Source organism: Schistocerca gregaria, chromosome 8 (genome assembly GCF_023897955.1).
Source record: "Schistocerca gregaria isolate iqSchGreg1 chromosome 8, iqSchGreg1.2, whole genome shotgun sequence".
Taxonomy (NCBI): Eukaryota; Metazoa; Arthropoda; class Insecta; order Orthoptera; family Acrididae; genus Schistocerca; species Schistocerca gregaria.
This window is the reverse complement of record NC_064927.1, coordinates 169,260,879-169,287,549: the sequence shown is the minus strand read 5'-3', so window position 1 is coordinate 169,287,549 and position 26,671 is coordinate 169,260,879. Positions and strand designations below refer to the sequence as shown.

Genomic DNA, 26,671 nt, shown 5'->3' with positions numbered 1-26,671 from the left:
CTAGCATTTGTAGACTTAGAGAAAGCTTTTGACAATGTTGACTGGAATACTCTCTTTCAAATTCTGAAGGTGGCAGGGGTAAAATACAGGGAGCGAATGGCTATTTACAATTTGTACAGAAACCAGATGGCAGTTATAAGAGTCGAGGGACATGAAAGGGAATCAGTGGTTGGGAAGGAAGTGAGATAGGGTTGTAGCCACTCCCCAATGTTATTCAATCTGTATATTGAGCAAGCAGTAAAGGAAACAAAAGAAAAATTCAGAGTAGAATCCAAGGAGAAGATATAAAAACTTTGAGGTTTGCCGATGACATTGTAATTCTGTCAGAGACAGCAAAGGACTTGGAAGAGCAGTTGAATGGAATGGACAGTGTCTTGAAAGGAGGATATAAGATGAACATCAACAAAAGCAAAATGAGGCTAATGGAATGTAGTCGAATTAAGTCGGGTGATGCTGAGGGAATTAGATTAGGAAATGAGACACGTAAAGTAGTGAAGGATTTTGCTATTTGGGGAGCAAAATAATTAATGATGGTTAAAGTAGTGAGGATATAAAATGTAGACTGGCAATGGCAAAGAAAGTGTTTCTGCAGAAGAGAAATTTCTTAACATCGAGTATTGATTTAAGTGTTAGGAAGTCATTTCTGAAAGTATTTGTATGGAGTGTAGCCATGTATGGAGGTGAAACGTGGACGATAAATAGTTTAGACAAGAAGAGAATAGAAGCTTTTGAGATGTGGTGCTACAGAAGAATGCTGAAGATTAGGTGGGTAGATCACATAACTAATGAGGAGGTATTGAATAGAATTGGGGAGAAGAGGAGATTGTGGCACAACTTGACATGAAGAAGGGATTGGGTGGTAGGACATGTTCTGAGGCATCAAGGAATCACAAATTTAGCATTGAAGGGCAGCGTGGAGGGTAAAAATCATAGAGGGAGACCAAGAGATGAATACACTAAGCAGATTCAGAAGGATGTAGGTTGCAGTAGGTACTGGGAGATGAAGGAGCTTGCACAGGATAGAGTAGCATGGAGAGCTGCATCAAACCAGTCTCAGGACTGAAGACCACAACAACAACAAGCTAGCTAATAATAATCCCTGTTGTCAGCATTTGTTATCAAAGATAGCTGACTTTTTAAGTATTATCTTCACAAAAAATTGTCATGGTAGCACCTGAAAATAAAATGCCTCCATATATTTTTAAATTAATTGCCCCATGTGTCCGATATAATGATCCACTGTTTGAGTGTGGTGCCCTTGTTGTGCATGATTGTTACTCAAACAGGGAGTACAAGGAAGGAAGCTTAGGATTTAGTGTCCCATTAATGATGAGGTAATTGCTTATGAAGGAAATCTGGAAAGTTCTCAGTCTAATAGTGAAAATATGAATTTCTGTGCTTATTTTTGACATAACCCCTTTAACATTAATACACTTCATCCAGTGGTATTCCAGTGAAATTATTCCATCTCTGTAGCGTTCCTGTGAATGTGCTGCAAAATACTCATTGACAGGTGTAATCACATCTTGGGTGAAACAAAAACACTGACCAGCAAGGAAGATGGAGTTTTGGAAAAATATGAAAACCTGAGGGGTCCTAATCTGGAGAATGGGGCATATGTTCCACCACTTCATAGTGTAGATCCTTCAATTTCACCATTTCCAAGACATATTTGTTTGCAGTTGCAGTATCCTGATGAATGGTTTCCCCCCCTCAAAACTATGTCTTTTCTGTAATTTTTGCATCCAGATCTGTTATATGGTTAGAATAATGTTTCTTAATTATTGTTTTATCTTTTTGAGATAGAAAATTAACAGAATTACTTTTGCATCCCATAACACCAGTGCCAGACCTTTCCTGCTCTTTCTTGTTGTAGTTTTGATTGTGGTGTGTAGTGGAGAACCTACGAATAATCTGTTGTGATATACTGATGCAGAAAACCACTTAAACTTTTATAAACTTGAGTCAAAAGCTAGAAATTGACATATTCTCTGATCCACTGTGAGAGTATGTGGCACCCATCTTGCACAAAGGTTTTTCATGCAAAATGTAGCTTACACATTCTTTTGAAACCCTCACAGTCTTGGTAATTTCACTCAACTTGACATGCTGATCATGCAATATCATACCATACACTTTCTCAAAAATTCCAGGTATGGCTGCAGTTCCCAAACATCCTTCACATGGATCCCTTTGAACACTTTCAAGGCCTTGTTTAAATTTGGCTGCATATTTCTTCCCAGTGGAAACTGAAGGAAAAGAGTAACTATACACATGGAACTTAACAGAATTCTAGTAGGCATCAAATTTCTTTTTAGGAAAAGACATTATCACTCATGATAGTCTACTTTTTCCATTTCCAAGAACTCACCCTGTGTCTCATTCAGACAGATGGTTACAGCCCCAACTACAGATTAGTATGACTTGTAATTTCACATGGAGCCTGTTCGAAGTTGTACCACCCACTGGAGTTGGGGAGGGGAGCAAGTGAGTGAATGGTGGTGTGGGAGGAAGGAATCCACCTGGTGTTAGCATTTTGTATGCTCAGATTGAGCAAGGAAATTGGCAGTGCTCTTTTCAAAGGATGCAGATCAACATTTGACTTGAGCAAATTTAAGGAAACTTTGGAAAGCTTAAATCTGGATGTAACAATTTTAACAGTCTTAACAATAAGAAATAAAATTACTATTTACTGATCACTGGTTTTGGTTGATTAACGACCATCTTCAGGTCTATGAAAGTAAACAGAAAATTACCTTTCACTTAATGTGAACACTTAATCTATGGCAATGTGTATATTAAAGATTATGAGGTATTCACACAGACTGAAAGGCAATTTTCCATTTACTTTAATACATCTGTTAATTATTTCATTTTAATTTTATTTATTTGCAATAATATAAATTGTGTACTACACAGAAGCTAAATCAAACAAGCCAACAGCTACAACAATCTTATAATGAGAAAAAAGAAGGAAAGTAAAGCTGTCATCAATCTGAGAGTTATTTTATATACCACAATGCTTTCTTTACCAAGCTGGGTCCTTTCTAAGCATATACTTTGCAAAGCACTGTGAAGTGCATCATGTCAGAGGAAATTTAGCATGATACCACATGTTATGGTTCCTTCACATTCCAGTTGCATGGGTAATGTAGGAATATTGAATATTTAGATGCTTCTGAGCATGCTGTAATCAGTGTGATATCGTCTCCATGGCCAGTTGGGGTGTGATACGTACAAGGTTGAAGAATGTTTCTAGATATTCACTTCCCCTATTGGAGATTGTATGTTGCCATCTTACTCTGACTTGTGAAATGACCTTTCTAGCCATTTATGGAGACATAAAGGACTTACAGTTGCATGATTACGTAGAACCAAGTGTAGCTTGATATTTTTCTCATTAACAAACAATACCAGACAATGAAAGGCATTACTGTGGATAACAATATCGATCACATAACAGTAAATTTGGAGATGAAGGGGCCTGGACAAGATAGAGTAGCATGGAGAGCAGTATGAAACCCATCTCTGGACTGAAGACCACTACAAAAACAATGGCAAATAGCAAGTGATTGAACTTGAAAATTAAATAAGATGAAAATGACAGAAATGACAACTGACAAGTCAGGAAACAGAATGAGGGCTGAAAATGGGCAGCAACAGCAAAATATCAAAGCCCAACTTTAGAAAAAGGCATGCAAGTAACTTTAAATGAAAGGGATGTTAAAAAGTGGAAATAATATTTGAATTATGAAAGTATGATGTTGTATGATGATCTATGTGAGTTTTCACACTACTGTACTTTCCACCTAAGCAATTACAGGTTACAAAACTAAATAACAGGTAATATTTATGTTAAGGAAATTTATTCTGGACTCAACAATTTTTATTTGTATGTTACATTATTATGAGGAATAAATACTTAATACATGTCCACTTCCTTCTGCTTCATGTGGAATGCATAATCACAGTATTTTGCTGCAGCTCCCGGCCACCATCACAATAAACATGACAGCCAGTGATTGCAACAACACACTGCCATTATGTGTTGCTGACCTTTGATTTAATTGCCTAAATTAAATTTCAGTTGCAAAAACAGAAATAATGTAATAAGAAATATTTTGTTGTATTATATGTCATGATTAAGCTGTTCACTTTCTTGTCAGCATTCCTCAAGAACAGATACAGATATTTATTCTGTGGTGACGAGGAAGGGGGAAGGAACAATAAAAGGAAGCACTGTATGTAAATTTAAATAATGTCATACCAAGAATATTTACCCATCAATATAAGTGCTCAGATTTAAATATACAGATATTTATTATGTGGTGAGGAGGAAGGGGGAAGAAATAAATGTAATGTAAATTTAAATAATGTTGTACCAAGAATATTTACCCATCAATCTAAGTGCTCTGATTTAAACATTAACATTTATTTGCTGAAGAAATATATGTTGTGGCAGCACATGCCTAGTGCTTGCAGTACAGGTTTTTTATTATACCCATGACATTTCCATTAGTAAGTACCATGACTGTGACCACCCTTTAAATACATGTTCAAGAGACTAATATGACATAATGTGCCATGGCTGATTCTCAACAAATGTATTGTCTACAAATGTTCAGTAAGTCTATTGATCTTACATATTTTGTGAGCTGGTTTATCACTGTGTTTAATGTGTAAATTAGTTTTGATGCACAGCACCTTTATTAAATATTTTTATTAGACTACTTGAAAATGACTAAAGGCCTAAATTACATAGTACACTAAACTCTTGCTAATATGGCCCTCAGTAGTCCGGCCTCTCAGTAATCTGACACACTTGCAGCTTCTAGTCGTTCAACCTGAAATGACGCCTACAATAATGAAATTTTGTCTGCAACAATGTCGTTAGTTAATTATGATGTTCAACATTCCTGTACCTTTGAAATTATGGCTTTCCTTAAGGATCATTATCATGGCTTCTAAAGGGAAACACGTTATGCTAGACCTCAAGCAAAAATTAGAAATTAGATATAAACTGCACTCAGGTTCTTTGCAGAAAACCACTGTTGCTCGCAACATTGTTAGACAAACAAATATTTATGACAAAACTTCAGCAGAAAAGAGATAATCATAAGCTCACAGGAAAGTTATGATGAAACTGATGAAGAAAACGACATAGAAGGAGGAACATAGGATATCTCAAACTGCTGATGCTGAAGCTAGAGATGTCTTCCTGGAATACATTATGTAACAATCAGAAACATGGCAGAGTCATGTGCTTATATCCCACCTGAGAAAAATTCAGACTGCTCTTACTTAAGTCATAGGTTTATCTTTATAAATTATGGCTAAGAATGTCTCACACTAACAGTTAATTTTGGTGTGTAGTATCTTATCTTCAGACTGATATCTTAGATGCACAGATTAGTCTCATAGACAGTTTCTTTCATTTAGCACAGTTGAAGTGTGACATGATCTGCATTTTTTAGCTCTCTTGCTTATCCACTGAACAGGAACTTTCTCCCCAGTCCTGTTATGGTTTTATGCTACCACATCAGGGGCCAGGCCACGTGCAAAAACAGTCATGTCATTTACCAGTTCTGCTTATATGACTACCAACCAGCTGTCCATCAGGATGAATGCCCACCGCCAAACTGTGGCCAAGAGCAAAGTAGGCCACCCTGTGGCACAACATACTTCCCTCCACCCCAAGCTTTTCTGAGTTGCACATAAGGGAGTTACCCTCACAACACATTCTTTGGTCCCATAATTATGCCAGCCTCAACCCACAGTAACATACTGTCCCCACATCCTCCACCCAACAGTTTCCCCCCTCTGTCCTATCATCTCCTGCCCCTTCTCATCTCCCATCCTGTTCATTTGTTGCTCTCTGTCAATGTGTCTACCCGTCTTCCAAGATCCTCTCCTTTTTTTGCTCCCTTTTCTCCACCTCCCTGACCCACACCCTTCTGACACTATGCCTGTTGGTATTCTAGACCCTGCTTACTCTATCAAACAGCATATGTCTCTCCCACCACCCATATTCTACTATCAACCAAGGAAAATAGAAGAAAAGAAACTTCATGAACAACAAATAGGGATCAATGTACTTCACCAAAATATCAGGGGATTAAAAAATAAAGTAGATGAGCTGATGATATGTGTAGATGATCTCAAAAATAAGAATGAGATTGATATACTTTGTCTGTACGAGCACCATGTAACTGTAGGAATGGAGAATATCAGTATAAATGGGTGTAATTTAGCATCTTACACTTGTAGATCTAGTATGGATAAAGGAGGAGTTGCCATTTTCATTTAAAAAAGGGTATAAATACAGAACTGTTGAAGTAAGCAAATTTTGTGTTGATCAGCATTTTGAGGTTTGTGCATGTGAACTTCAGCTAGATAATGTTGTGTTGCTATTACCAACAGTGTACAGGACTCCACTAGGAGATTGGGAGCTATTCATAAAAAGGTTTGACTCCCTATTATGCTGTCTGTCAGACATAAAGATGGTGATTTCAGTGTTAACTTTCTACGTAATTCTGATAGGAAAAGTGAACTAGAAGTGTTGTTAACAACATATAACTTAGAATCAGTGGTCAATTTTCCTACAAGTATAGCTCAGGACAGTAGTACTCTAATAGATAATGTATTTGTACAGCAAGAGGATGTAGAACAAACACATGCTTTCCCTGTGGTAAATGGATTATCTGACCATGATGCGCAACTGATTAACTTACAAAACCTAACAGGGCATACACTTCAGAAACCATTAAATAAAAGTGTGAAGGTGCTCAACCTGGTATCTATAGATCACTTCAGAGAAAGTTTAGGAAATGTAAACTGGGAAAATATATACATTGAGCCAAATGCTAATGATAAATGCAGCATATCTCTTGATAGACTTATATCTCTTTTTAAGATTGCTTTCCAAAGAAAATTACTAAATATCACACCACAAACTTTTCAAAGAAATCTTGGATTACTACAGGTATTAAAGCGTCTTCAGAAAGAAAAAGAAAACTGTATGAGACAGCAAGAACTAGTAAAGATCCAGAAGTAGTTTTACACTATTAAAAATTATTGTAACATACTGGGAAAAGTTGTAAGGAAACCAAGAAACTTGTATGTTAGAGAAGAAATTAACAACTCCAGCAATAAAATCAAATCAATATGGAATGTTGTGAGAAGGGAGACAGGAAAAGTAACCACTGGGGTAGGTAGTATTACTGTTTAAGAAAATGAGACCATCTTAACCAACAGTACACAGGTAGACAATGTATTTAAAAATCGCTTCTTAAGCATAGGAGAAAAAACTGGTGAGAATAGTTCAAAAGAAAAAGTAAGGCAGTACGTGGAAGAGACAGTTTTGAAAAAAATTTAGTCAGATTAGAAAAAAATTTAGTCAGATTAAGTTTCATCTAACAACCTCTTGTGAAATAAGGAAAATTATTAAATCTTTGAAAAATAAATGTTCTGTTGGAGTAGATGACAACTCTAACAAGTTATTAAAACAATGTGGAGGAATTACAGCTGATGTTTTCAGTCACATATGTAATGCATTACTGACTCAGGGTATTTTCCAAGGCAGGTTAAAACATGCCATTGTCAGGCCTCTACAAAAAGGGGGAAACCACAGACGTCAATAATTACACCACAGATGTCAATAATTACCAGCCAGTATCCTTACTTACAGTATTTTCAAAAATCTTTGAGAAAGTAACGTACTCAAGAGTGGTAAGCCATCTCAACAGTAATGGGATACTTAGTAAATCACAGTTCGGATTTCAGAAATGCTGTTCTATTGAGACAGCAATATACAATTTCACTGTCCACATAATAGTGTCTTTAAATAGTAAAATGTCACCAGTAGGAATATTCTATGACCTATCCAAAGCATTTGATTGTGTGAACCATGACATTATGTTAGAGTAATTACAATTCTATGGTATAAATGGAACAGCATATGAGTGGTTTAAGTCATATCTACAGAACAGGAAGCAAAAAAGTCTCTTTATATGCTTCAAGTGATTCAAAGGAGTTTGTCAGTTCATCTAACTGGGGTGTAACTACATTATGTGTTCCACAAGGTTCGATCATGGGTCCCCTTCTGTTCTCGATATATGTGAATGACCTACCTTCTTATGGGGAACAAGATGCTGAACTGAGACTGTTTGCTGATGATACAAGCATAATTATTAATCCAGTAAAAGAAAGTCCTATAGATAATTATACAAATAAGGTCTTTGGATAAGTTATTAATTGGTTTTCTGTGAATAGCCCTGTTCTGAACTTTGAACAAACACAGTACATCCAATTTTCTGCTGCAAAAAGTATAACTCCTTCAATAAACATAACACATCAAAAGAAGACAGTAGCCAGGGTAGAGCATACTATGTTTTTGGGTGTACAATTAGATGAGAATCTTAATTGGAAAAGTCATATTTTTGATCTCCTAAAGTGACAAGGTTCAACAACTTTTGCAATCAGAATAATTGCCAATTATGAGGATGTGGAAATTAATAAGGTAACATACTTTGCATACTTCCACTCTCTGATGTCATACACAATAATATTCTGGGGCAAATCAACACATAGGTAAAAGGTATTCACTGCTCAAAAGAAAGTAGTAAGAATAACATGTGGGGTTCATAGTCACACATCTTGTAGGCATCTGTTTAAAAGGTTAGGAATTCTTACAACTGCTTCACAGTACATTTCTCTGTAATGAAATTTTTTCTCAACAACATGGACCAGTTTAAAATCAACAGCGACATTCATGATTACAATACCAGAAAGAAGAAAGACCTACACTGTCATTTACTTAACCTATCTTTGGCACAGAAAGGGGTAAAATATGCTGCTATAAAACTTTTTGATAAATTATCAGATGAAATAAAATGTCTGACAGACAATAGCAATAATTTCAAAAACAAATTGAAATCATACCACCTTGACAACTCCTTCTATACCATAGGTGAATTCTTGAATATGAGAAAATAAATCTGGAGATATAATATATGGATTTTGTGACATTTAAGGGAATGGTATAGATAATAGAAATATTTAGGTATAACACTATAATGAAAAAAAAAAAACAGCCTTGTTCCCTGTGTGCATTTGGCAAGTTCCACATCATAACGGTTTTTCCGTGCTATTGATTAATGGAACACATAACTAACTAACTAACTAACTAACTATCTTCTCCCCTTCCCTGCCCTCTGTGGATTGCTGCTTGCATCCCTTGTGAAAGTTGCATTCCAGCCTGAGATGCTGGAGTTGGCAGTCATGTGTGCGTGAGGTGTGCTTGCTTGTGTGTATGAATGGCATGTTCTCTCTTTTACTGATGAAGGCTGTGACCGAAATCTTTATGCAAGTGTCTTTTAGTTCTGTCTGTCTGTAGCTTAATGTGTCTTCTTTACAGTAAGTAGCAATCCATCTTTTCCTACATTGTTGATATTCTTACCTGGAGTTTCCATTGCTTAAAGCTGAATGTTGATATTATTTAATTGTTTTACAATTACCAAAAATCTTCATTATAATGAAATTTCATTTTGACTTACCACTGCCAGGTTGAAAATGCCTCCAACTGGACCTAATTTGTTTGATTCCGTCAAAAGTTTGTAACATCCTTCTTGTGTTGTAACATCTTCTGTGGATACAATTACCTTGACACCATAACTCAGCCATAATCTGAGTCTTGACTCTTGGTATCCATTGCTGATGCCTTTCCTTGATGTAAGTACAAGCTTTTTGGCTCTCTTCAGGATTAGCCAATCAGCTAGCTCCAATCCAAAACCACCAAGACCTCCTAAGAGAAGAAGAAGACATAACAATGTGTATATAAGCATGAACTTTTCATTTGGGGGGAGGGCAAAGGGGGAAGCAAGGAAGACTGGGGTTTAACTTCCAATCAACAATTAGGTCATTAGAGGTAGAGACAGAAACTTTGTTTTGTATCTGTAGCATAAATACACTGATTTATAATCTACACATATTGTGAAAACAAACTGGCGGCACATGGTCTGGCAAGTACTTATCTTAGATCAGTATAGCCCACAGTCACACAAAACCAGTAAAAATAAATAAAACCTAGTTTTGGGAGAGTTTTTCCATCATCAGAGAGGAGAAAAAGGGAGGGTGTACTGAGCTGAGCTAATACAAGATGGCCATCTATCTCTTTGCATACTTTTCATATTTCTATATGAGATTTTTCCTGTTAATCACTATATAAAAAGCACTCTGCCTTCAGGCCACAAGTGGCCTACTGGGACCATCTCTGACCGCCATGTCATCCTCAGGGGAGGATGCGGATAGGAGGGGTGTGGGGACAGCACACCGCTCTCCTGGTCATTATGATGGTATTCTTGACCGAAGGCGCTACTATTCTGTTGAGTAGCTCCTCAATTGGTATCATGAGGCAGCCTGGATGGCCACCCATCTGAGTGCCGACCACACCAGACAGCACTTAACTTCAGTTATCTCAGAGGAACTGGTGTATCCACTGTGGCAAGGCCATAATCAATATGTACATATTATAAATTAAAGTCCTGTGCTATGCTTTCTGTCTGTATGTGAGGGCTAATCCCAAGAACTACTTCAGGGATTTATATGGTGTTTCATGAGGAAGGTCCATGTGTATAATTTATTATCACTAAATAATGATGAATATAATATATGTATTATTATTTAGTACATATTTAATTGACTTTTGAAGTGACATCACATGGCAATGATAGGAGCTACAAACTAGTCACATACAGAGGAGGGAAAAGCAGTAAAAAGCCACCGCAACTCAAGAGAGCTGCGAAGCCTTATCAGATCTGTGTCAGGCCTTGTGGTGTAGCAGTAAAGCACGTGCTTCGAAAATGAAAGGTCATGGGATCAAATCCCAGTCATACCATGGACTTTTTAGCATGCCTTTTAACCTAGCCTTAGCCATCGATGACTTGGATGTTTGCCAGAAATGACACATGGTTTGGATGCCACACTAAACTGTAGATCCTCTCTCTTCAGTTGGACAACTGGGATAGGTTAGGAGCACACAAGTCACTGTGGACATCCATGTGAAATATTTGCACCAGGTCAATAAGCCACGTTAAATTACTATCAGTGGAATCTACACATCCATATAAACTATTTTCCTCTACTCATATTATAAATTACATACTGTCTGTATATGAGGGCTTATCTCAGGAAATACTGTAGGGAATTCGATACAGTTTTCAGTAAAAGATAGTCTGATTCTCAAGGAAGGTATGTGTCTGTATTTTATTACTGCTATACCAGACAAGTCAGCTGGTTGTAGACATTTAGTGGTACCTGGGCAAAGCTGGTACAGGTTGCTAGCAACACCTTGAAAGTGCCCTTGTTCTTTCATGTTTCTATCAGGCAGTGCAGTTCCTATCACTTTTTCGACTTAATTTTCTTATTAATGGATTCTATTTGTTAATCTTTCATGATGGAATCAATGTGGGCTCAAGAATTAGTTGCAGAATAACTGCTATGCTGAAAATGCTGAAAACTTCTTCACAAAATTATTAGCTTTGAATGGTGAGCAGCTAATTGCATATTTGAATGTGCTTTAATATCATTATCAGAAAAAAGGGAAAATAAATAAAACACATCTTTCTTGTCTAAAAATTCTTTGCAATCTTAAAATATTCAATGAATTTTTTACATTTTATTTTATTGTTGTTCTTTATATTTCTCACCACCCTTGAATGGCTGAATTGCTTGGACAGATGTGTCTGCAGGCAAGGAAAAATTCTTGAATTTTTCCCACGTTTCCCAGTTGAAAACATGTTTTTTTCCCCAGATGAAAATACGCTATACCCCAAGTTACATACATTTTTTCTGTGTTAAGTGACAACATACTTTCCATTGGAACTGTGAAACTTATGAGTGCTTTGAATGGTAAAGGTTTTATACACTGGCGTAGAACTTCCTGGCACTTTAGGAAATGAAACCCAGCAAGAAACAATGTGTTTGGGAAGGATATTTGATGCACAGCTACATGTACACTGCATATTTCCACTGTGTGAGAGTTTAAATATGAATTCCACTAAATACAGCATGGCAGCTTTTGAAGCATTGATATTGTGATTGAATTGTGCAATGAGCTTTTGTAAGCCAATCATAGCTCATGTCACGTGATTTCTCCAGCCACTGACAGCAGACATTCAGAGGACATGTGACGTAGTTGGCCCATAGCAACATCACTGTTAATCAGCATGAACACACAAATAGGAAAAGCTAATGGTTTAAATTTATATACATACAGCATAATTACAAGAAAAGCTAAGGTTGGCTGTCAAATATCTAATGCTAATTAGATTATCAGTTCTTACCATTCAAAATTATAAAAAAAAATAACAGCAAACAGAAACAATGAAAAAGCTCCAGAATTTTAAAGAATTCCCAGCTGTCCTGGAGTGTATACACACTGTTGTAAATTAATGATTAGTTACTCAAAGTTCTTTCAGAATGATGCAAAATATGAGAGTACAATGCTCACAAGTAATTATTTTTGTTACTTCTTTTATTTCATAATTGTTGTGTATTTGAACATGTGATACTCACAATAGCATTGTTTTATTTTCGATTACTTATTGTATTTAATAACAGCTTTACATTTGTTAACATTATACCGATAATTGCTGCTAACAATAGAACATATAGTTTCACTATAAAATAACAGGACTATTGCTGTAAAACTTTTTATTTCAAAAACATACAAACTTAGTTATTGTCACCCTCAAAACATCTCTAACCCTACAATGCTCCATGCGAATTTTCCATAGATGAAAAGAGTGCTGCGAATTTTCCATAGATGAAAAGAGTGCTGGAAGTCTTCTTGTGTAGGCTCCTTGATGGCACCTGCCATTTTTTCTTTCACTGCTTCAACAGACTGGGATCTTGTTCCTTCTAATACAAGTTTAACAATGGGGAATAGGTAAAACTCACATGCTGTGATGACACATGAATAGGGTGGGCACTTTAACACTGGGATGCTTTACTTAGCTAGAAACTCCAAAACAGACAATGTAGTATGAGCTAGTGCATTGTCTTGATGCAGAATGCAAGAATTGCTCCTCCACAATTCAGGTCATTTTCTATTTATTTTCTCGTGGAGTTGATCAAGAACATCTAGTCAGTAATGTCGATTAATAGATGACCTTCAGGAATCCAGTTACAATACACAGTTCCATAAATTTCAGAAAAAATCAACACTTTGAATCTTGATTTCCTCATTTGAGCTTTTTTTACTGTCGCTGAAGTTGGGCCTTCGAACGCATGGATTGGCGCTTAGTCTCTGGATCATTAGTGAACCAAGATTTCTCACATGTTGAAAATGATCCTAATTTCTTGAAAAGAGTTCCAAGAAATTAAGATCATTTTCAATGCTATTCAAAGTGTCAATTCAAACATTTTCACGAGCATAAATTTTTTTGAGTGTGAGAATTTTTTTACTACAGTTTTGCACCTAATTTTCTCATGCCAAATTCGTTATGTAAAATTTGCTTACACATTTTTGTCAATTCCTAAAGATTCAGCAGTAGGCCAAATAATCAACTAATGGTCAAATCAAATCAGATTACCTACTTTTTGATATTCTCATTCTTTTTTGTTGTTGAATGTCATGCTGGTCATGAGTAACTTTCAAAATAAATTTTCTTGGCCTTCTTGTAAATGCTTCAACCACTCAAAAACTTGCGTAGGGGATAAACAGTCTTTTTCATGGACTTCTTTTAGTATCAGATACATTTCAGTAGCAGTTTTTCCCAGCTTCATTGAAACTTCAAACAATTCACTACTCTGTTATTATTTTCCCAGAAAAGGAAAATAACAGCTCTTACACGAAGTCCATACCCACAATGATTTGTCTACTGACACCATAGATGACACATTTGAATGAGAAAGACACCACACTTCATAGATATTGAACATTCATCAGCCCCATTCTTTTACAGCCACACCTTGTACATTTATAGCAAATGTTACTGGCTGCAAAGGGTGTGTGCTAGTGCAGAGGGTGGAAAGATGTTGGAAATCAGCCTTTATGCAGACAACATTAATGTCTCGGACTTCAAAGAATTTTCAATATTAAGTTGTTTAAACTATGAACTTCATTTTGTATACTGCTCGCCATTAAACTTGCAACACCAGGAAAGATAGCAAATAACGAAATTTTATAACATTTCTAACCTTGCTGGTCATCAAGTTGAATTCAGCTTGCATGACATGACAGAGGTTTATCATTGTTTGAATTTTTCTGACTGCTCTTCTTCCATCCTTGCCCAGTGCTGATTTCCTTTGTCACTATTTCCTAATGCATTACTGGACTCAACCTGGTCCTTCTTTCTCTTCTCTCCTGTGTTTCTCTTGCTGCCTTACAAACCACACTGCATGCTCTACTTACAAGCCACACTGTATCAACTGTCTCAGCCATGCACAACAGTTGATTGTTGGTGCAGCATCTTATGTTCCACATTACTCCCCTGATATCATTAATCCTATGCCTTCAAACCGATCACTCTTCCTGCGTCACTCTCCCATATTTTCGTGTGTTATTTCCTGCACCTTTCCGGTTCCACATGATCTTGTACCTCATCCTACCAACCCCTCTTTAACCCCTACTCCTTCTCCATTCCATCCCAGTTCTCACCTACTAATTTCACCTCATCCAGTTAAATCTACTGTGCCCCTTATTCACACTTATCCACACTCAGAGTGCAACCCACAGTAAAATATTTTTATTTACTTTATTTATTTATTTAGTTATATCTTTTCTTTGATCTCATCATGACTTCACACATTTTTGTGGGTTTTCGCCTTTCACTTTACTCCCACTATCTCAGGTTTCATCTTGCATGCCCTTATTTCATCATTTTCCTGAAGTTTCCCACATATTTGTGTGCATGTTAGTGAATTTTTTTGGATGTAATTCTACATTATTTATGTATTTTTTCGCATGTTTTCCACAACCATGGATCCTTGCTCCTTCCATCTGCATCAATACAGAAAAGTATCCTCATCCCTAGCCAAATCCCAGTGTCGCATACTCTTCTTATGTAGTTGTAGACTCCTGGAATCCCCTTAATGGCATTACCATCAAATTACCCATTTCCCACTGCCACCCTTCCTTCCACAATGGCTTCCATCTGTTCAGATTCCACCGATCCTTAGCCCCCACCAAAATAGTCAGGCAAAATCATACCAATCAAGTCCAAACCTCCTTGCAATACCTTTCCAGAATTTCTTAATCTCGAACCTTGCTTCACCATCATTCCCCAAATGCCCTAACATGCGAACTAACCATACATCTATAGAAAGAACCACAGTTCATCACCTAAAATCTGACTTTGCAATCCTCCCTGTGGACAAAGGCACAAATGCTGTTGTTTTGAACTGTGGATGAAAATTTATGATAAATTAAAGTGGAACTAGTTAATGTAGATCCATTTAGATACACTTAAAAAGAAAGCTGTTGGGAGCACTAACACCAAAATGTTATTACTCAGTGGATGAATTCATGCAGGACAAACTGGAAATTTGAGCTTGATACAGTGTGATGCATATCCCAAGAAATATCATTACAGCATTTTTATTTATTTTAGCACTGTTATTTACAAGTGTAAAAATCACTGTATCTATATTATAAATTTTTGATATATCTTCTGTCCCATCGACTGCAAATGTAGTCATGAGATGAATAAACCACAATTCCTTCTTTAATATTTTTGCATTATCTACAGGTACAACTATATTTCTCTTTCTTACCATTGACTTTGAGAGTGTATAACTTCCCTTGTCCTCTCTCGATTTTCATATTCTCTCATCTGCCAATGTAGCAACTGCCATCACCATAGTCAATCACTTGGCTAGTCCATTACTACATTCCAATTTTGCAGAACAGCATTTGAGCATCTAGCAATGCAGTGACTATCATCATTATAGTCAGTCACTTCGATTGTCCACTAATACATTCAAATTTTGCAGAATATTGTGATTTAGCTTTCAAAACTTTCGGAATTTGTTAACTTGAGCACCTTTTTTCAGTATTGTACTGAACCACTTTATTGTCACTTCCAATACAAGAGATCATGTGTCACTACTTCAAGCATACAACAACTGTTCTACATTTTCAGTTCTGCTTAACTAGGACAGAAGATCAGTATTTAAACAAAATGACTGACATTTTCAAGCTTTAAGTGATGATACTTTTACTTACCAACAATGATGTACGTGAATTCAGGCTTGCAATAAAAACGTGGTTCAGCATCTATCTCAAGAATTGCAGGACGAACCACTTTTTCTTGTTCTTCCTCCCGCACAGCCACCAACACCTTACCCATGTGCTTTGCAGCTGCCATATACCTGTACAATGACAAATTACTCTACTGGCAGTTTCTAAATGGAGTTGATGAAATTTATAGTAAGAGACACACAAGCAGTACATGAAGAGTTTAGATTAAGATGTGGCAAATAATAAAATGTTTGTACATTTAGATCTACATTTATACTCCGCAAGCCACCCAACGGTGTGTGGCGGAGGGCACTTTACGTGCCACTGTCATTACCTCCCTTTTCTGTTCCAGTTTGTTCCTGGTTTGTGGGAAGAATGACTGTCTGAAAGCCTCCATGCGCGCTCGAATATCTCCAATTTTACATTCGTGATCTCCTCGGGAGGTATAAGTAGGGGGAAACAATATATTCGATACCTCATCCAGAAATGCACCCTCTCGAAACCTGGACAGCAAGCTACACCGTGATGCAGAGCGCCTCTCTTGCAGAGTCTGCCACTTGAGTTTGCTAAACATCTCCATAATGCTATCACGGTTACCAAATAACCCTGTGACGAAACGCGCCACATTTCTTTGGATCTTCTCTATCTCGCACCGCATTTCTTTGGATCTTCTCTATCTCCTCCGTCAACCCAATCTGGTACGGATCCTACAGTGATGAGCAATACTCGAGTATAGGTCGAACGAGTGTTTTGTAAGCCACCTCCTTTGTTGATGGACTACATTTTCTAAGGACTCTCGCAATGAATCTCAACCTGGTACCCACCTTGCCAACAATTAATATTATATGATCATTCCACTTCAAATCATTCCGCACGCATACTCCCAGATATTTTACAGAAGTAACTGCTACCAGTGTTTGTTCCGCTATCATATAATCAGACAATAAAGGATCCTTCTTTCTATGTATTCGCAATACGTGTTGTTTCTTAAGATCTGCATCATGATTTTTGACAATAGAAGGATAGGTGTTACTCTGGGTGTCTATTATAAAGATTTTACTTTTGTGTATTAAAGTAATTGGTGAAAACTTTCTGACTCTGCATACTTTATCTTTCTTGTTATTAGTTCAGCTATAAAGACACTAGAAATGAAACAGTGTATTTCCTGATGCCAGAGCATAACATTCAAATTAAACCAACACTGGTGCCCTAAGCACGCATGCACACACACGCACACATGCACACTAAAATTCAATGAAGTTTTGCTAACACTCTAGATGTGTAAGATATTAACAAACCTATTTCCAAGAGCCTCATGACAAAGTCCTTAAACAGTAACTGACAATTCATAAAGTCACCATTAATTTATTACTTAAAATGGAGACAAAGAAATAAAAAAGAGTAAAGTATATTTTGAAAGAAGAACAGTGTTATAAAAATATAGATAATAAGACATGAAGCACTGCTACATTGAGACATTACAACATTCTGGCTGAGACCATGATGGTAGGTGCTGCTTTTCAGTACCAACTCAGGAAAACTGATGAATTCCTCAACAGCTAAAACTCTCAGCAACTATCACCCCAGAGTGTCTCATTCTTTGCATTTTACTGAACATGTCAACATGTAAAATCCAGCATCTATGATGGGGTTTGAAAAGTTCTCCGAATCACTGTGAGAAGTCAGTGCTAGTGCAATGAGTTGTTCCCATGATATTCATTGGTCTGTTGCCTGTAAACATGTGGAATGCCAGTGCTTTTGGAAGAGATCTGTGACAGTGCGGTGGCTCTGTTGTTCCTCCCACATACTGATTTGTGTGGATGGAAAAAAATCAAGATTCAAGCAGTGACTAAGTACTTCGTAAATAAATGTGCGAAAGCAAAGGACATTCATGCCGATTTCCAGAATACACTGCTCCTTCATATTCAACTGTTATCAAGTGGACAAATGAATTTAAATTTGGTTGGGAGAGCTTAGATGATGATCCACACAGTGGTAAGCCAAGATGTGCCACTACTCCAGAAATCATTGTGAAAGTGTGGAAAACGGTCATGGAGGATCGCCGATTGAAAGTGCGTGAAATTGCTCATGCTTGCCTGATGTCATCTGAAAGAGTATTTCACATTTTAACAGAAGAATTGGAAACGAAAAAAAATTATCTGAAAGATGGATGACTCTTGACGCACATAGGTGCCTTCGCCATGGCAAAATTACACAAACTAAGGTACGAATTGTTGCCACACCCGCGTTATTCACCTGATATGGCTCCATCAGACTTTCATCTCTTCCCAAAACTGAAAATTTTTCTTGGTGAATGAATATTCACTTCAAACAAAGAATTGATAGCCAGAGTTGACAACTACTTTGCAGGCCTGGAAGAAACTCATTTTGAAGATGGAATCAAGACACTGAAACATTGTTGGACCAAGTGCATTAATCTACAAGGAGACTACATTGAAAAATAAAAAAAGTTTCAGTGGTGCAAGTACTATTTTTTCTATTCCGCTATGATAACTTTTCAAACCACCCTCGTAATTACAGTTTTAAAAACAGCACTACAAAGGACTGCAAGTGTTTTAAGTAATAACTTACACAATGACATATCACCAAACATAGTTTTAAATGAAATTTCACTTCCAGAATAGTTGTACCAGAGATCAGCTTAACTATTACTTCGATAACAAAATATTAGTGGCCTGATCTGCCAACCATACTGGGTAATTATTCCCTGCAGAGGTCTAACAGCCATCCCCACATTGTGTCTTTGGTGAAACCGCTAGGCTCAAGGCAGCTGAAGGCACAACAGTGAGCCTTACAAATAATATAACTGTCACATCTAAATATACATCATAGTCTGCAAGACTTAGAACAGTGTGTGGAGAAGGGTACACCTGGCACTACAAACTGATCCTTGTTTTCAAGTTCCACTCATGTATGGTGTGTGAGAAGACTGATTGTCAATAACCCTCTACATTAGCTCTAATTTCTCAAATTTTCTCATCACCATCGTTTCATGAGGTGTATGTGGAAGGAAGTAATATGTTGTCTGACTCTTCCCAGAAAGTGCTCATTCAAAATTTCAAAAGCAAATCTCTCTGTGATGTACAACACCTCTCTCGTAGGATCTGCAACTGGATTTTTTTCAGCAAACCTGTCACACTCCTGCACTGAATACACAAGCCAGTGAGGAAACACACTGCTCATTGTTGGATCTTCTCTATCTTTTGGATGAGTTCTATTTGGCAAGGATTCCAAAGAGTTACCTTGAGATTCTTCCTATGAATCTCAGTCTGGGAGCTGCTTTTCCTACCATGTTTTATATGGTCACTCTACTTAATGTCACTCTGGGTAATTACTCCTTCATATTTTATGATAGATGTTTCCAGCAATTTGTCATCAATAGTGTAATTGTATAGCAATGAATTTCTTTTCCTCTGTATATGCTGTATGTTACATTTATTTACATTCAGGGTGAACCACCAGGACCTGCAACATTTATCAACCCTTTGCAGGTCATTCTGCAAATCAGTATGATATTTTGACACTGCTGCTCTCTTATACACAACAGCATTATCTGTGAACAATCTTAAAGAACTTCCAACACTTTGTACTAGATCATTTATATACATTACAAACAGTAATGGGCACATCATGCTTCCTTGAGATACCCTGTAAATTACATTTCCATGTGCCGATTATGGTCCATTATGTATGTGTTGAGTTTTATCTACAAGGAAGACTTGGTAAGCTCACATAGTTTACACTAAGTGGCAGTGATCAACTTGAGCACCATTCTTTACAGTGCTGTGCATCTCATGGATCGACAGAGTGAGCTTAGTTATGAAAGATCTCTGTTTGGAGACTCTCTGAGAACAGTGTGACTGGTGTAACATTGAATTTAGCAGGCAATTTATCTCTGATCCCAAATTGGGGGAGGGGGGGGGGGGGGGAGGGTAGATTCTCTAACTAACTATCCTAGTATATTAAAAACAAAGATTCCAAGACTTACCAAGCGGGAAAGTGCCAGTAGATAGGCACAATAAATAAAACACACAAACACACACACAGAATTTATAGTTTTCGCAACCGACGGTTGCTTCTTCAGGAAAGAGGGAAGGAGAGGGAAAGACGAAAGGATGTGGGTTTTAAGGGAGAGGGTAAGGAGTCATTCCAATCCCGGGAGCGGAAAGACTTCCCTTACGGGGAAAAAAGGACAGGTGTACACTTGCACACACACACATATCCATTCGCACATACACAGACAGAAGCAGACATTTGTAAAGGCCAATGTGGGGAAGAGGGGAGACTGGTATCTCCACCAACAGCTTTGTGACAACTGGTGATGTGGCTTCGGCCTGAGGGACCTTTACTGACAGAGATAGCATTGAATAACTGAGGGCAACAGTTCAGCTTCTAAAAGTGCCCCATGCCTGTTACCTTGCAGTGGGTGGGGGTCAGAAGCTTAAGAAGACAGTTTGGAAATCTGAGTTTGGGCTGTGTGGGAGACAAAGCTAGCAGTGGTGGTAATCTTGAGTGGTTTTGAGCAAGTCTCTTATGTTTTTACAACAACAGTGAATGAAAAAACTTCTTTAATAAACAGTAAGATTGTTTCTTAAAACATATGCCATTAAAATTTATACATTTTTACACATCTACATCTATACTCCAGAAACAAATTATGGTATATGACACAGGGTAATTTGTGTGCTATGGCCACTTCCCCCTTTTCTGTTCCAGTCTTGAGTGGTCTGAGGGAAGAAAGTCTGCTAGTAAGTGCCTATGTGAACTTAAACCTCTCTAATTTTCCCTTCATGTGAACTTAAATCTCTCTAATTTTACATTTCAGGTATTTTGTCAGATATACAGTATGTGGGAGGAAGCAATATATCATTTAACTATTAAAGGAATATATGCTTTCAGAACTGTAACAATAAAACACACCATGATGCAGAATGCCTCTTTTGCAGTGTCTGGCACTAGAGTTGGCTGAGTATCTCCAAGACAATTCCGCACCGACTAAATGAACCTGTAATGAAATAAACTGCTCTTCTACATTTGCTCTATCAGTCCTATATTGTATGGATCACAGACTGATGAGCAATATTCAAGTACTGGTTGAAATGGAAATGAGCATAAGGCATTGTTGGCTGGGAGGCTCCTATTCAGGTAAGTTCGGGCGCCAAGTGCCAGTCTTAGTATGTTTGACGCCACACTGGGCGACTTGCACACTGGTGATGATGAGGAGAACACAACACCCAGTCCCCCAAACTGGCTGAGATTTGAACCCAGTCCCACTTGAATGGGAGGTGAGTACATTACCACCCAGCTAAGCAGACGAATCCCCAAGTATTGGTTGAATGATGGTTTTGTAATCTATTTCCTTTGTGAGTGGAAAGCATTCCCTGAGGATTCTTCCAACAAATCTCAGTATTGCCTGATCTGCGATTAGATTTATGTTGTTGGACCGCTTCAATCACTCCATATGTGTACTCCTAGATAATTTATGGATGTGGCCAGCTTTCTGTCATTATTGTGCAATTGTATAATCACACAATAATGAGTCTTTCTGCCTATTTATGCACAATGCATTACATTCGTTTATGTAGTGGCCCAACTTGCAAGCTTTGCATTAAGTGCTGATCTTCTTCAGGTCTTCTTCTATTTTACTACACTTTTTTAGCATTGGGATTTCTCTGTGTATGACAGCATTATCCAAAAAAGTCTGTATGAAGCTTCTTATGTTATCCACTAGGTTATTTATATGTTGTTGTTGTGGTATCAGTCCTGAAACTGGTTTGATGCAGCTCTCCATGCTACTCTATCTTGTGCAAGCTGCCTCATCTCCCAGTACCTACTGCAACCTACATCCTTCTGAATCTGCTTAGTGTAGTCATCTCTTGGTCTGCCTCTAGGATTTTTACCCTCCACGCTGCCCTCCAGTACTAAATTGGTGATCCCTTGATGCCTCAGAACATGTCCTACCAACCGATCCCTTCTTCTGGTCAAGTTGTGCCAGAAACTTCTCTTCTCCCCAATCCTATTTAACACTTCCTCATTAGTTCTGTGATCTATCCATCTAATCTTCAGCATTCTTCTGTAGCACCACATTTTGAAAGATTCTATTCTTTTCTTGTCCAAACTATTTATCGTCCATGTATCACTTCCATACATGGCAACACTCCATACAAATACTTTCAGAAATGACTTCCTCACACTTAAATCTATACTCGATGTTAACAAATTACTCTTCTTCAGAAACACTTTCCTTGCCATTGCCAGTCTACATTTGATATCCTCTCTACATCGACCAACATCAGTTATTTTGCTCCCCAAATAGCAAAACTCCTTTATTACTTTAAGTGTCTCATTTCCTAATCTAATACCCTCAGCATCATCCGACTTAATTCGACTACATTCCATTATCCTCGTTTTGCTTTTGTTGACGTTCATCTTATATCCTCCTTTCAAGACACTATCCATTCCGTTCAACTGCTGTTCCAAGTCCTTTGCTGTCTCTGACAGAATTACGATGTCATCGACGAACCACAACATTTTTATTTCTTCTTCACGGATTTTAATACCTACTCCGAATTTTTCTTTTGTTTCCTTCACTGCTTGCTCAATATACAGATTGAATAACATCGGAGAGAGGCTACAACCCTGTCTCACTCCCTACCCAACCACTGCTTACCTTTCATACCCCTCGACTCTTATAACTACCATCTGGTTTCTATACAAATTGTAAATAGCCTTTCGCTCCCTGTATTTTACCCCTGCTACCTTCAGGATTTGAAAGAGAGTATTCCAATCAACATGGTCAAACGCTTTCTCTAAGTCTACAAATGCTAGAAACGTAGGTTTGCCCTTCCTTAATCTAGCCTCTAAGGTCAGTCGTAGGGACAGTATTGCCTCACGTGTTCCAAGATTTCTACGGAATCCAAACTGATCTTCCCCGAGGTCGGCTTATACTAGTTTTTCCATTCGTCTCTAAAGAATTCATGTTAGTATTTTACAACTGTGACTTATTAAAATGATAGTTTGGTAATTTTCACATTTGTCAACACCTGCCTTCTTTGGGATTGGAGTTTTTATATTCTTCTTGAAGTCTGAGGGTATTTCGCCTGTCTCATACATCTTCCTCACCAGATGGTAGAGTTTTGTCAGGACTGGCTCTCCCAAAGCCGTCAGTAGTTCCAATGGAATGTTGTCTACTCCGGGGGCCTTGTTTCGCCTCAGGTCTTTCAGTGGTCTGTCAAACTCTTCACGCAGTATCGTATCTCCCATTTCATCTTCATCTACATCCTCTTCTATTTCCATAATATTGTCCTCAAGTACATCGCCCTTGTATAGACCCTCTATATACTCCTTCCACCTTTCTGCTTTCCCTTCTTTGCTTAGAACTGGGTTTCCATCTGAGCTCTTGATGTTCACAGAAGTGGTTCTCTTATCTCCAAAGGTCTCTTTAATTTTTCTGTAGGCAGTATCTATCTTACCCCTAGTGAGATAAACCTCTACATCCTTACATTTGTCCTCTAGCCATCCCTGCTTAGCCATTTTGCACTTCCTGTCAATCTCATTTTTGAGACGTCTGTATTCCTTTTTGCCTGCTTCATTTACTGCATTTTTATATTTTCTCCATTCATCAATTAAATTCAATATTTCTTCTGTTACCCAAGGATTTCTACTATCCCTCGTCTTTTAACCTACTTGATCCTCTGCTACCTTCACTACTTCATCCCACAAAGCTACCCATTCTTCTTCCACCGTATTTCTTTCCCCCATTCCTGTCAATTGCTCCCTTATGCTCTCCCTGAAACTCTGTACAACCTCTGGCTCTTTTAGTTTATCCAGGTCCCATCTCCTTAAATTCCCACCTTTTTGCAGTTTCTTTAGTTTTAATCTACAGCTCATAACCAATAGATTGTGGTCAGAGTCCACATCTGCCCCTGGAAATGTCTTACAATTTAAAACCTGGTTCCTAAATCTCTGTCTTACTATTATATAATCTATCTGAAACCTGTCAGTATCTCCAGGCTTCTTCCATGTATACAGCCTTCTTCAATGATTCTTGAACCAAGTGTTAGCTATGATTAAGTTGTGCTCTGTGCAAAATTCTAACCGACGGCATCGTCTTTCATTCCTTTGTCCCAGTGCATATTCACCTACTACGTTTCCTTCTCTCCCTTTTCCTACTACCGAATTTCAGTCATCCATGACTATTAAATTTTCGTCACCCTTCACTATCTGAATAATTTCTTTTATTTTATCATACATTTCTTCAATTTCTTTGTCATCTGCAGAGTTAGTTGGCATATAAACTTGTACTACTGTAGTAGGTGTGGGCTTCGTATCTATCTTGGCCACAATAATGCGTTCACTATGCTGTTTTTAGTAGCTTACCCGCATTCCTATTTTCCTATTCATTATTAAATCTACTTATGCATTACCCCTATTTGATTTTGTGTTTATAACCCTGTAGTCACCTGACCAAAAGTCTTGTTCCTCCTGCCACCGAACTTCACTAATTCCCACTATATCTAACTTTAACCTATCCATTTTCCTTTTTAAATTTTCTAACCTACCTACCCGATTAAGGGATCTGACATTCCACGCTCAGATTCGTAGAACGCTAGTTTTCTTTCTCCTGATAACGACATCCTCCTGAGTAGTCCCCGCCCGGAGATCCGAATGGGGGACTATTTTACCTCCGGAATATTTTACCCAAGAGGATTCCATCATCATTTAATCATACAGTAAAGCTGCATGCCCTCGGGAATAATTACGGTCGTAGTTTCCCCTTGCTTTCAGCCGTTCGCAGTACCAGCACAGCAAGGCCGTTTTGGTTATTGTTACAAGGCCAGATCAGTCAATCATCCAGACTGTTGCCCCTGCAACTACTGAAAAGGCTGTTGCCCCTCTTCAGGAACCACACGTTTGTCTGGCCTCTCAACAGATACCCCTCCATTGGGGTTGCATCTACAGTACGGCTATCTGTTTTGCTGAGGCACGCAAGCCTCCCCACCAATGGCAAGGTCCATGGTTCATGGGTGGAGGGTTATTTATATAGACTGTGAAAAGTAATGGTACACTAACACTCCCTTACATAATAAACATTTAATATACAGGGTGGTCCATTGATCATGACCATGCTAAATATCTCATGTAATAAGTGTCAAATGAAAAAACTACAGAGAACAAAACTTGTCTAGCTTGAAGGGGGAAACCAGATGGTGCTATGGTTGTCTCGCTAGATGGTGCTACCATAAGTCAAACGGATATCAACTGTATTTTTTTTTTTTAAATAGGAACCCCATTTTTTATTACATTTGCATATAGTATGTATAGAAATATGAATGTTTTAAATGGACCACTTTTTTACACTTTGTGATAGATGGCACTGTAATAGTCACAAACTTATGGCTCACAATTTTAGACAAACAGTTGGTAGCAGGTAGGTTTTTTAAATTAAAATACAGAACATAGATACGTTTAAACATTTTATTTCAGTTGTTGCAATGTGATATATGTACCTTTGTGAACTTATCATTTCTGAGAATGCATGCTGTTACAGTGTGATTACCTGTAAATACCATATTAATACAATAAATGATCAAAATGATGTCCATCAACCTCAAGGCATTTGGCAATACATGTAACAACATTCCTCTCAAGAGCGAGTAGTTTGCCTGCCGTAATGTTCGCAAATGCATTGACAATGCGCTGACACATGTTGTCAGGCATTGTCTGTGGATCACGATAGCAAATATCCTTCAACTTTCTCCACAGAAAGAAATCGGAGAACATCAGATGCGGTGATGGTATGGTGTTTCGATGACCAATCCACCTGTCATGAAATATGCTATTCAATACTGCTTCAACCACACACGAGCTATGTGCCAGACATCCATCATGTTGGAAGTACATCGCCATTCTGTCTTGCAGTAAAACATCTTGTAGTAACATCGGTAGAACATTATGTAGGAAATCAGCATACACTGCACCATTTTGATTGCCCTCGATAAAATGGGGGCCAATTATCCTTCCTCCCATAATGCCGCACCATACATTAACCCATCAAGGTCACTGATGTTCAATTTGTCACAGATATCGTGGATTTTCCATTGCCCAATAGTGCATATTATGCCAGTTTACGTTACCGCTGTTGGTGAATGACGCTTCGTCGCTAAATAGAATGCGTGCAAAAAATCTGTCATCATCCCGTGATTTCTCTTGTACATACCTAGTGGCAGAACTGTACACGATGTTCAAAGTCATCGCCATACAATTCCTGGTGCATAGAAATATGGTATGAGTGCAATCATTGCTGATGTAACATTCTCAACACCAACATTTTTGAGATTCCCGATTCTCATGCAATTTGTCTGTTACTGACATGAGGATTATCTGAAACAGCAGCTAAAACACCTACTT

The 26,671-nt window shown here is 37.8% G+C and overlaps 1 protein-coding gene across 2 annotated transcripts in view; it reads right to left on the bottom strand.

Annotated features, from left to right (window-relative positions):
* Nucleotides 1-26,671, bottom strand: part of LOC126284872 (fatty acid synthase-like) — a 364,243-nt gene that overhangs the window by 59,201 nt on the left and 278,371 nt on the right. For both annotated transcript variants that reach the window (XM_049984111.1, XM_049984110.1), the window contains exons 29-30: nucleotides 16,226-16,371; nucleotides 9,555-9,802 (exon numbers count right to left, since the gene is read on the bottom strand). In XM_049984111.1, the coding sequence (XP_049840068.1) occupies nucleotides 9,555-9,802; nucleotides 16,226-16,371 (394 nt within the window). The remainder of the gene's footprint in view (nucleotides 1-9,554; nucleotides 9,803-16,225; nucleotides 16,372-26,671) is intronic.